Here is a 12,527-nt window from a genome sequence, read left to right as displayed (position 1 = left end):
AGCTGCCAGCCTACACCACAGCCACAGCAACGCCAGATCCAAGCCACATCTGTGATCTACACCACAGCTCACAGCTATGCCGGATCCTTAACCCACTGAGCGAGGCCAGGGATAGAACCTGCGTTCTCATGGATGCTAGTCAGATTCGTTTCCGCTAAGCCACAGTGGGAACGCCAAGGTGTATTTCTTCTTGATTCAGTTCTGGTGTGCTGTATATTTCTATACTGTCCATTTCTTCTAGGTTGTCAAATTTGTTGGCATATAGTTGTTCATAGTATCCTCTTACGGTTTTTTATATTTCTGCGGTATCAACTGAGGTTCCTCCTTTTTAATTTCTTATTTTGGTACCATTGATGGTGGCAGGCGGTGCCTACCGCAGGAATCCTAGGTGGCTCCAGCCATTTGCACCTGCTGTGGTAGCGCAGGAGTCGCCCCGCCCAGACGCCAGCGCATGCGCAGAGAAAGAGGTGCCTGCGGTGGCCCCGCCCCTCTTCTCTCTCCCTCCCCAGCAATGGTGCCTCGCTTCTTCTGTGGGCCCAGACCCGCCTCCCTGGCTTCCCAGGCTCTGGCACACGGCTCCCTCGCCCCTCAGGCTGGCTCCACACAGCCAACGCCAGTCCTCTCCCGGGAACTGACCTCCGCAGCCTGAGTCTCAGCGCCCAGCCCACGCGGAGCCTCTCAGGCTGTGGCGTCCAGAGGCAGTGGTCCTGATAGTTTGTGCAGCGCTCTCTCTGCTTTGCCCTCCTCAGTCCAGCTGCTGTGCTTTTTCTCCGAGGCTTTAAGGTTCTCCCTGTCAGTTAAGTGGCTTCCCAGGGTGTGGATTCCTTTCCTCCTTCACAGCTTCCTCTCCAGAGTGCTGGTCCTGTCCCGATTCCTTCTCTCTCTCTCTCTCTCTTTTTTTCCTTTTGTTCTGCCCAGTTATGTGGAGGGTTTCTTGCTCTTTTTTGGAGGTCTGAGGTCTTCTGCCAGTTCAGTATGTGTTCTGTGTGAATCATTCTACAAGTAGATCAGGGGTTGTTTTTTTTTTTTTTTTTTTTTTTGGTGTGTTTGTGGGAGGAGTTGATCCCGCCTCTCTCCTCCTGTGATTCATGCTCTGCTGTTTGCCAAGCTTGTTTTGGCCATTTTGTGGGTGTTAATGTGAGCAGGACTTACACATTTGGCCCTCAAGGTACAACTGTTACTAATTCTATTTTAGAGGTGAGAAAACTGAGGTTCAGATGGGTTATGTAACTTGCCGCAGGTTGTGCAGCTGTAAGAGGTTTCACCTGCATCAGGATTTAGGCAAACGGACCCGAGGGCCCACAGCCCTAATCCCTGCACTGAGCTATCTCTACCAACTCCTGGGAAAGAACAGGAGGAGGTGCCTCTGTGGTGCAGTGGATTAAGGATCCAACTGCAGTGGCTTAGATCGCTGCAGAGGCATGGCTGCAGAGGCACTGGTTTGATCCCCAGCCTGGCATCCGGGGATAAAGGATCTGGCATTGCCGCAGCCGAGGCACAGGTCACAGTGTGGCTCAGGTTCAGTCCCTGGCCTGGGAACTTCCATTGGCCTCAGGTGCAGACCTTAAATTAAAACAAACAAACAAAAAAACCAGAAAGAACTGTCATTAGGGAAAAGTAGTGGGGTGCAGAACAGTGCCTGGGATGCTCTTATTTCCTTAGCACTGGGGTGGGGACATGCCTAAATGCCACTGGATGCACAGGATACCTCTCAGGAGGAAGCCCAGGAAAACTGCGTGCCTCTGGGGAAATGGATTAATAGGGGGAAGGAGAGCTTTATTTTCATTATGTTTTCTTTGAATTATGTTGTTGTTGTTGTTTTTCCTACTGTGAACATATGATACCTTTTCTGATGTGTTTCTGGTGTTTTGTTTTTGTTTTTTTTTAATACATGCATCAATTTGATTCTCCTTGGGACTTCCCCAGCTTGGCAGATATTTGTCAGTTTGAAACCATATTGGATGCGGCTTGCATCTCAGCATGAAATATCTGATTTCCTTGTGTTCAACTTCATTTCCCCCATGACAATGGGTTCTGGTATACAGTACTTTTCCACACGGTGAAAAGTGGTACCACCCTTGCAAAAGAGAATGTGAGAGAGAGACTAGAAGAAAGAGAGAAAACTGGCCAAAATCTATTCTTAGGGTTATTTTTGACTTGGACTTTTAAAAACTTGCTGTCTGCAAAGTAATGTTCTATGTTGGTTTGCTAGGGCTGCCACGACAAAGGACCATAAAGTGGGTGGCTTGAACAGCAGAAATGGATTGTCTCACAGTTCTGGAGGCTAGAGACCCCAAATCAAGGTGTCAGTAGGGTTGGTTCTTTGTGAGGGCTGTGAAGGGGGGACCTGCCCCAGCCCACCCTCCTGGACTTGCTGTGGCCATCTTCACATTCACAGGCCTTCTCCCCGTGTGCAAGTCGTGCCCATCTGGCTCCAAAAGTCCCTTTTCACAGGAGGATATCAGTCCTGTTGCAGTAGGGCCCCCCCTTAATAGCCTCACTCTAACTTGTTAAAGGCCCTGTCTCCAAATAAGGCCACCTTCTGAAGTCCTGAGGCTGAGGACTTCAACATGGGACTTTTCTGGAAAGAATTCCCCCATGGTACTCTGCTCTGTACCAACTCTCTCCTTTCCTCTTTAGCCTCACCCGGGCCATTTCCTTTTTCTTGATGATTTGGCTAAGAGCTTGGTGTCGGGGTGACTGGGGTGGAGAATATGCTGAGGTAATTTCTGAGAGGAAAACCCAGTGCAGGAAGAGTCCCCCCTGCGGTTGGCCCCAAGTGAAAGTGCTGCTCTCTCCTCCCCAGGTGGTACCACGGCAACCTCACCCGACACGCAGCCGAGGCCCTTCTCCTCTCCAACGGACGTGACGGGAGCTACCTTCTGCGGGACAGCAATGAAAAGACCGGGCTGTACTCTCTCTCTGTGAGGTAGGATACCCAAGGACTCTATGAACTCAACGAGGCCCCCCTCTTCTCTATGCGGGCACTGACGTCATTATCACACTCATACTGTCCCAAGACCAAATTCTCCTGATTTCCTGTGAAATGAGCAGGTTTGAGGACCCCAGGCTCTGAACGGTGAGACTGTGAAAAATGTTCTTGCTCTTTCCACTGGCAGGGGAACAAGAAATGTTAGAACTGAAGGGGATTTTATGAGTTGTTTAATCCCAAATGCTTGCTTGACGGATGAAGAAATACCCAATGTGGTAAAGTGTATTCCAATAAATGAGCGCTTAGAAACACCACCAAAATCCACACCCCTGAGGTCCGGGGCCCTTTTCAGTATTCCTCACTTCCTCTGAAAAGCAAATGATTTGCGGTTGGGCAGCTTTCATCATCGCAAACTCAAGCAGGCAATGGGCAACTTTTTTCATCTCCAGATGGACTGGACCTTCTTTCTCAAATCTCCATTTCACCAACTATTAAGTAGGTTCATCAAGGCCCTGCCAGGTTTGCCCAGCTCCAAACAGGGATTGTTCAGCCCTTTGAGGGTTTCTCTCCCATCTGCTTCCTCCTAGCTTGTCTCTCTTTTCGAGAAGGGGTCCGCTGACCATCAGGGGCGTCACTGGTTATCTGTCAGCATCTGTCACCTTGGCTTCCACCGGCGGGTTGCACGTCCTGGGTTCACAAGCAGCTGCCCCTGGGTCGGACTGGAGATCTGAGGACTCTGTAAGATGGCCCTTGGCAGTGCAGGCGTTAACCTCAAACTTGCCATTATCGTTTTAGTCCTGCTCGTTTGTTTGTTTCTCTTGTATTCCCCTGCGGATGGTGTCTCCATATACCCTTGAGAGAAAGGCACAGGTTCCCTTCCTGTTTCAGTGCCTCGTGATCTGGCACAAGAGGGTTTGCTCTTGGCTTTTCTGCTCAACATCTACATTCCCTTCTCTCTGAATCCTCCTTTCCCTTCAGCTCAGCAACAGGTTTTCTTTTTTTTTTAACCTCCTTTCCCTTTAATGGGGGGAAAACGGGCTACAAGATGTTTCTTTAAATAATTGACGGTAGGCTTCTATGACCTCAAAAACCCAGGACTTGACACATTTAATTAGCAGATTATCTTACAGTCTCTTTGGGCTTGGGACCTTCTATATTAGGTTTCTATGATCCATAACAAATTACCAAAACACTTAGTGGCTTAAAACAATATAACTTGATTACCTCACAGTTTCTCTACTCAGAAGCCCAGGCATGCTATGACAGGATTCTCTGAGTTCTCTCAGGCTGATAGAAAGGTGTTGGCCAAGGCTCTGGCTCCTGGCTCCTCTGGGGCTTAGGCTCCTCTTCCTTCATTTCCTCCTCTCCTCTTATTTCCTTGCTCCTGTAGAGCCAAGCTCCCATTTTCCTGGCTCAACTCTTTCTTTCTTTTTTTTTTTTTTTTTTTTTTTTTGTCTTTTTGCTATTTCTTGGGCCGCTCCCGCGGCATATGGAGATTCCCAGGCTAGGGGTCCAATCGGAGCCGTAGTCACCAGCCTACGCCAGAACTACAGCAACAAGGGATCCGAGCCGCGTCTGCAACCTACACCACAGCTCACGGCAATGCCGGATCGTTAAGCCACTGAGCAAGGGCAGGGACCGAACCCGCAACCTCGTGGTTCCTAATCGGATTCGTTAACCATTGAGCCACGACGGGAACTCCTGGCTCAACTCTTAAAGGCTACCTGTGGTTCCTTGCCAAGCGGCCCCACAGGAAATTCACAGCAGGGATGTTTGCTGTCTTCTAGGCCAGGCTCAGTGGGTCTCTGTGGTCTCCTCTTCTGCAACCAGCCAGAGAAAAGGCTCTGCTTTTACCAGGTGCATGAGATGCAGTCCTGCCCATCCAAATACCTTCCCTCCTTTAGGGTGAATTGACTTAAGACCTTCATTAGCCTGCAGATTCCTGCACAGCAGCATCTACATTATCATTTTAATGAATATTCAGGAGAAGATGTGTGTGCTCCAGGGGCTGAGAATCCAGGAGCCAGGTTAGAATGCCATCTGACACACCTTCCTTTCTGAAACAGTGCAAGTCTCCAGGCTACGGTAAAGGAGGAGGTAGGGGGAGAGTAACAGTGTAAATTAGAGGGTCACAGAGGAAGAAACACATTAACATTGTCCATGTTACTCTACTATGTTTTGTGTAAAAAATTTCTAAACAGCATTTTTGGAAAAATTATTAATCAAAAATGGAATTCTGTTTGGGTGGAAGCAGGAGTTGTGATTTCTTTGATCAACAGCAAATGTTAAAATTTCATTAAGTGGTTAAACTGTTGATCCTTCATTGCATGGATTTCCCAAAAATTTCAAACAAAGCTGTGGAGTTACTGAGTCAAAGAATGTTTACTTTTCACTTCAGTGTGTCTCACCTGAACCACTAGATCACAAGCTCCTTACAAAGAGATGCCATATATGTTACATCTGTATAAAAATTTAAAATAGAAATTATTCATTTCCATTACAAGCACTTGGAATTGCTTTAAAAAAAAATAACAGCAGCAAAAAGGAGAGGAACCACAGACCAGCTGAGGAGAATTACAGTTTTTATCCATTTGTTCATTTGCTTCCTTAGTAATAAATAATTCAGAGCATCTACTCCATGCCAACCAGTTTGATAAGTGTTGTATAAGATTCAAAAACCTTGTCTTCAGGAAGTATAGCCTCACAGGGGCAATGAGCCCATATAAAAACACCTCACTACAAAGTCAAGTGCTGCGAATGACATGCCAGCAGACAAGGTAAGGTCTCGGGTTGTCTAGAAGAGAAAATGCACATAACTCCCACTGGAAGTGTCACACAATACTTGACAGGGTAGGTGACATTTGAACTGACAATCAGAAAGGGGAAGAAGCCGTGGGCAATGGGCAATGTACCAGCCAAGGGACAAAGGCAGACACTCTTAGGAAAATACTAAGTCCTGCTGGACTACAGCATTTCCCAAGATGTGGTCCCCAGCCCAGTAGCAGCACCTAAGAGCATGTTAGGAATACAGATCTCAGGGCCCGCCTGGGACCTACTGAACCAGGAATTCAGGAGGTAGGACCCTAAAACCTGGGCGCGCCAGGTGATTCTGATTTCAGATCCTTGCTAAAGGTGGAGCATGCCCTGCAAGAGAGGAATAGTGGAAGAGAGAATAGAGAGATAGGATAGGGTTAAATCAATTATGTGTGTGTGTATACATTCGGCAAATATACATTATAATATATAAAATATGTATCTTCTGCATTACTCCAAAACTGAGGTAGAGAATGACAATGTAGGAAATTTGACACTACTTAATTTAGCAGGCAGTGGAATTAGACATGAGAGGAAAAGAGCTGCGTTCTCATAACCAGTTAAGTGACAGAAGCAGAATTTAAACAGACTCTCAAACAAGTAAGAAGGGAGTGCCAAGAATAGAGGAGAATTTGGGGAAGAACTGACCTGCCCTTCTTAAACTCATGCCTCTTAAGGGATTAATGTCCAAGGACTCATTCAGTAAGTCAGAGAGTACATTGTCTCTTGTTAAGAGCACTGTCTCTTTGTTCTTCTATTAGAGTGAAAAATTGAGAAGAGCATGCTCTGCCTGAAGAAACCAGGGCTGTTCTTTAAATGCCAGTGGTTTCAGTGATTGTGTCATAACTCAGTTTTCAGAAGGATTTCATGGTTAATGTTAATGCCTAAGGTTATATTTCCCTTCAAAAAAGGCATGTGTTTGTTAAATAACGTTAAACTTTTTTTTTCCCTTTTCAGAGCCAAAGACTCTGTCAAACACTTTCATGTTGAATATACTGGCTATTCACTTAAATTTGGTTTTAATGAATTCTCATCTGTGAAGGATTTTGTCAAGCATTTTGCAAATCAGCCTCTGATTGGAAGTGAGACAGGTAAGCTATGAACAGATAACTTGACCTGTGAGACATTGTTTCGGGATGGAGATGAGTCAGAGCAGATTTCAATTATTGTTTATTCTGTTGAATTATGTGCATATCATATGCAATTGGATATGTTTAAAAACATTTTAGCAATTACTGTGCCATATGCTACACTAATAAATTATAAATACTTCAGTAGATAAGTATATATGTATGTTTTTCAGTATCTCAGTATTATCTTTAGGAGAAAACAATGTGCTTTATACAAAATAGATGTTTTTCTCCAAATGTGTTGTTTCATGGATTGATTAAAAGCATATATTTCTTTAATATGTTTGATTTGTTTTGTAATGATATATACAATAAACAAAGATCAAGGGAAAGAACAACTTTTTGATTCCTTATAAGTTTAGGTACAGGCAGTTTGCATATCAAGGAGACCCCAAAATTATCATTTTGAACATTTTTAAAAATGAAATTCATGCTTAGTTTCCCAAAGATCATTGATATGAAAGTGCTGACTAGAAATTGCTCTCCTGAGCAATTCTTTAATTTCATCAAAAAATTCTGTTTCTCTTGTCTTGGTTTTTTATAAGTTTTAAATGGGACCTAAGGATGGCTGAAATGTTTGAAATTTACTTTTTGGGTGGTTAGAGTCAAACCAGCATAGTCAAATTACAAAACAAATGCACTGTCTTAGTATTTGAATTATCTAACTCATTTGTATATACTGTTTAAATAAAGCAAGTTAAGGATTACCCCTGTATTTGTGATACAGAATCACAATTTTATATATCCTAAATGATGATAATTCTCAGTTAACTGAAAGGTGAGCAATTCCAAGAACCAAGCTCAAGCCTTAATGACACAGTAGCTGTGAATTTGTGCACACTCATTTTTTTCATGGTAAACTTGGTCATCGGGCTTTTTGTTAACCACGCTGGGGAGAGATGTCATCACTGCCATTTCCTTTTCTGCTACTTATATGGCCTGAATAGACCCTGGTATGAATCGCGCAGTGTCAAGGAGAGACAAAAAGCAGAGTGGAAACCTCTAAATGGTTGCCTTACTTTATTTTACCGACCATACAAGGTCTTTAATAGAATATTCCAAACCATAAAATTGAAGCTATCATTTTTTTTTCTTTTTTTCTGGTAGAAATTCTCCTGATCAACCCTGAAAATTACTTTCCCATTTAACCAGAAGTAGTTCTCTTAAAACAGAGGACAAGAGGGATGAATTTATTTCCACAGCTACTTTGGCCTCGGCAAGCATTTCCATTTCTCAACCCCTTCCCTTCAGACTTATTTCCTGCTTACATTGCACCCTACACTCATCTTTGTTCAATTCTTGGTCACTGGCAACGGAGGGAGACATTGAGGCCAAGGACTCTGTCCCGCAGCTCCTGGTACAGTGCGGTGGGGCTTTGGGTGAGTGAATGAATTAGTGGATGACTATGAGTTGCAACTCTTTGCATCTCTCAAAGCCATTATAATTGTTACTCTTTGACGTCCTCTTTTCTCTCCAAGCAAAGTCAGCTCCCTTCTTTTAAACTCTCCCCCTAGACTTTCTTTCCTTTTTCTTTTTTATAATTTATTTTTTTTCCCGCTGTACAGCAAGGGGATCCAGTTATCCTTACATGTATACATTTCCCCCCCCCCACCTGTGTTTTGTTGCAATATGAGTATCTAGATATAGTTCTCAATGCTACTCAGCAGGATCTCCTTGTAAATCTATTCCAAGTTGTGTCTGATAAGCTCAAACTCCCCATCCCTCTCGCTTCCTCCCTCTCCCATCAGGCAGCCACAAGTCTATTTTCCAAGTCCATGATTTTCTTTTCTGTGGAGATGTTCATTTGTGCTGGATGTTAGATTCAAGTTATAAGTGATATCATATGGTATTTGTCTTTTAGACTTTCTTTTTGATCTACTTTGTCATTCTCTGGGCTTTATCCAAGTTAGGAAAATGTACATATTCTGCCTACCAGTATCTTTCAAAACTTCTCTTTAAATTTTTTTTTGTTATTTTTTCAAATTGAAGTATAGTTGATTTGTATTATACAAGTTACAGAGTATATCATAGAGTGGCACAATTTTTAAAGATTTTACTCCATTTACAATTATTATAAAATATTGGCTATATTCCCTGTGCTGTACCATATATCCTTGTAATTTGTTTTATACATGGTAGTTTGTGCCTCCCACCCCCTTACCCCAAATTGCCCTCCTTTTCCTCTCCCCACTGGTAACTGTTAGTTTGTCTGCTGTAATTGTGAATTTGCTTCTTTTTTATTACATTCACTAGTTTATTGTATTTTTTAAATTCCACAAATAAGCGATATACAACATTTGTCTTTTTCTATCTGACTTATTTCATTTAGCATAATGCCCTCCATATCCATCCATTTTACTGAAAATGGCAAGATTTCATTTTTCACGGCTGATTCGTATGCCACTGTGTGTGTGTGTGTGTGTGTCCCACATCTTCTTTGAGATCAAAGTACTTTTTTGTTGAACCTTTCTGGCGCTTATCCAGTCACTAGGCAAAAGGATCACCTAAGACTGCCCCAGAGTAAAGGCTTTGTGGCAACAGCACAAGTAGCCAACTACTAACAGTTTTTACTTCTACAGTCTATATAAAGCATAGTTCGAAAATTATGATGTGTGCTGTATGTATGCTCAATATAGATTAAATTCAGACTCTGCTTTTCATTTGTAATAGTTACGTAGGATGTTATGTAAAACTTTCATTCATGTTTAGAATTCAAGTTCAACTTAAATGCACTTGGAAATTTATGACTTTTTTTAGTAAGGATATGTTTGGCCCATTATTAATCTTTTACGGTATCCTCCCGTGTTTATAGTTTCATATATATAGTTTTGGGAAATGTAGACAGCATTATCTTTAATGCTTAAATGTCCAAATACTATTTTTAAAAATTGCCTTTCCCATTACCTTTTCTTTATATTGTGGTACTTTTGTACATGAAATTGTCATGTACAGTTTATTATAGGAATTATTGTGTTGTGACTTTAATCACGTAAGTAGCATGAAAAAAATAAAAGTCAAGTGCCGTGTTTGTGCTTACCCTTTATAGTATTTAGTTCTCAGTTTTGAAGATCCTATCTGGTTCTTTCTTAAATGTCAAATTTCCACTTCTCTTTTTGTTTTAATATGGGGATTCCCAACCATTCGGTAACTGCTACGGTTGCTATTATTTTATTTTGCGATGCCAGCTGTTTTACCTGGGTGACATTTTAAAATAAGTTCAAAATTTAATTTGAGAAGTATGTGAACACATCTTAAAATAATTGGTAACAACTTGGAATGTTGCCAAACCACAACCAGGAGTCACATCTTTATTTCGTGTTGGTGAAATATAAAATTTCAGTTTGAAGAGAAGGTGTGTTTGAAAAAGGAAAAAAGCAAGGAAGGGATGAAATCAACTTTTGTGGAGTTGTACTAAGTTGCCTATACTCTATTAGATATTTTCACATATTTCAAGTTATTTAATCTTCTGGACCACCTGCCTTAATGTGTAAAGCTCTCCCATTTTGAGGTGAGGAAATTAAAAGAATAGGAGATTTTAATTATTTGCCCAAGCGTGCACACCTAGAAAGCATCAGAGCCAAGATTGGAACACAGTCTAATCTGGTTCTAAAGCGTGTGCTGTCCATTCACTTGCTGTTTCCTGAAACTGGTGTCACAGGGACACTGCGACACACAGTATTACAACAGCACAGCCTGGCCTAAATGGACTTGGATGGGAAGAATCCCTGCCAGGTGATATAAGAGAATGTTCGTAGGATATGGCAGGGCTACACCACACATTTTAGTCCTACCCCTCATTCTCTTTAAAGCCTATAATAATATTTTTGGTATGTGATATAAAGCAATTATTCTAAAGAATGTGATGCAATTTGAACTTCTGTCTTTGTGTTGATTGCTCTTCTTATTTTATTTACATGAATTGCCATTGGAGAAATTATATTAGAGGAAATTGTAAAAGATAAGAAGGTTGGCTAGAAAACATCCCTGAAATACTTAGCCCCATCTCATTCATGCCTCTCCAGAAAGATATAAAACAGCCTCTAAAAATATGATAATGTAAAATAAAGTTTAAAGTTTGAAGAGAAGGTGGAGGAAAAGAAAAATAGAGGTAAAAATAAAATGACGTCAGGAGTAGAATATCAAATGAATATTACACATTTGCAGAAACAGGAAGACTATTTGGTTACAAAGCACCCTAATATTCAGTGCCCTTCAGATGGGCCTGTGAGTTTAACTAGATTTACAGAATGTTAGGAGCTCAGAGACTGTTTAATTTCTCCTTTGCAAATGAATAAATTGAGCCCTGCTGAGAAACACTGAAGCAAAACCTCACAACTCCTTTCCTCAAGCTCTCTGTCCCTGTCTCTGTCTCTCTTTTTTTTTATGGCCCACCCATAAAAAGTTCCCTGGCAAGAGATTGAATCTGAGCTGCTGCTTTGACCTATGCCACAGCTGTGGCAACAACAGACCCTTTTAAAGAATCCATTTCATGGAGTTCCCATTGTGGCTCAGTGGTCATGAACCTGACTAATATCCATAAGGACACAAGTTCAACCTCTGGCTCCGCTCAGTGGGTTAAGGATCTGGTGTTGCTGTGAGCTGTGGTGTAGGTTGTAGTCAAGTTTCAGATCTGGTGTTGCTATGGCTGTGGAGTAGGCCAGCAGCTATAGGTCCAATTTGACCCCTAGCCTGGGAACTTACATAGGTCTCAGGTGTGGCCCTAAAAAAGACAAAAAAAAAATTTCTTTAAATTTTGATTTATACGTGTGATCTCTTGCCCACAATAGTCAGAGTATATTGCACATGTCATAGAGCATTTCCATGGTGGTGATTATCACAAAGGTTGGGAAAAACATGATATAATGAGTAAATAAGTGAAAGTCCAGCCTTTGCCATAAAACAGCTGTCTGTTCTTAGGCAAGTTATATATCCTCTCTGAGCTTCAGTTTCATCATCGTGTAAAATTGAGCTGATGGTAATAGTTAATACCTTAATGACTTGCTATGAAGACTGAATGAGATTAGGCATGTAGGATACTTAGAATGACTCTTAGCATGGCGTAAATAATCATTATTACTATTATTTAATGAAGCCTTTTATGGTAATTCATTCCATCGTATTATATGCTGGAACTATATATTCTTTGGCATATCATGAAGAGTTGGTTTAGGGATGATTGGTTTTGTTTATCAAATGTTGGTGATGTCTTCTCCAAATTTTAAGCCAATTCCATAGTTTATTCATTTGAACGGTAGAATCTACTACTCAAAAAAAAAGTGACCCGAGGAGTTCCTGTCATGGCTCAGTGGAAACGAATCTGGCTAGTATCCATGAGGCAGTTTCGATCCTGGCCTCACTCAGTGTGTTAAGGATCCAGCATTGCCATGAGCTGTGGTGTAGGTCACAGACATGGCTAGGATCTGATGTTGCTGTGGTGTAGGCAGGCAGCTACAGCTCTGATTCGACTCCTAGCCTGGGAACCTCCATATGCCATAGGTGAGGCCCTAAAAATAAAAAGTGACCCGAATTGACTTGGATGTTTTAATAGAATATTCTCCTGCCCTGGCTGACTGGTCTGCTTCTCCTACCTCAGTGTGTTGCCCCCTGAGAGACTAGAAATTGGATATTAAATCCCCTTCATATGTAACTGC

General features: G+C 42.0%; 1 protein-coding gene across 1 annotated transcript in view; it reads left to right on the top strand.

Annotated features, from left to right (window-relative positions):
* DAPP1 (dual adaptor of phosphotyrosine and 3-phosphoinositides 1) overlaps positions 1-12,527 on the top strand; it is a 56,329-nt gene that overhangs the window by 23,367 nt on the left and 20,435 nt on the right. Inside the window, exons 2-3 of the mRNA XM_013979010.3 lie at positions 2,807-2,929; positions 6,704-6,837. Of these exons, the coding sequence (XP_013834464.2) occupies positions 2,807-2,929; positions 6,704-6,837 (257 nt within the window). The remainder of the gene's footprint in view (positions 1-2,806; positions 2,930-6,703; positions 6,838-12,527) is intronic.

Source organism: Sus scrofa, chromosome 8, assembly GCF_054392235.1.
Source record: "Sus scrofa isolate SSC_HxYL_T2T_F1_AM1 chromosome 8, Sscrofa_HxYL_maternal_Yorkshire_Landrace_v2.0, whole genome shotgun sequence".
NCBI classification, from domain to species: domain Eukaryota; kingdom Metazoa; phylum Chordata; class Mammalia; order Artiodactyla; family Suidae; genus Sus; species Sus scrofa.
Note: the sequence above shows the minus strand (reverse complement) of the source record. Positions and strands in the feature narration are given on the sequence as shown.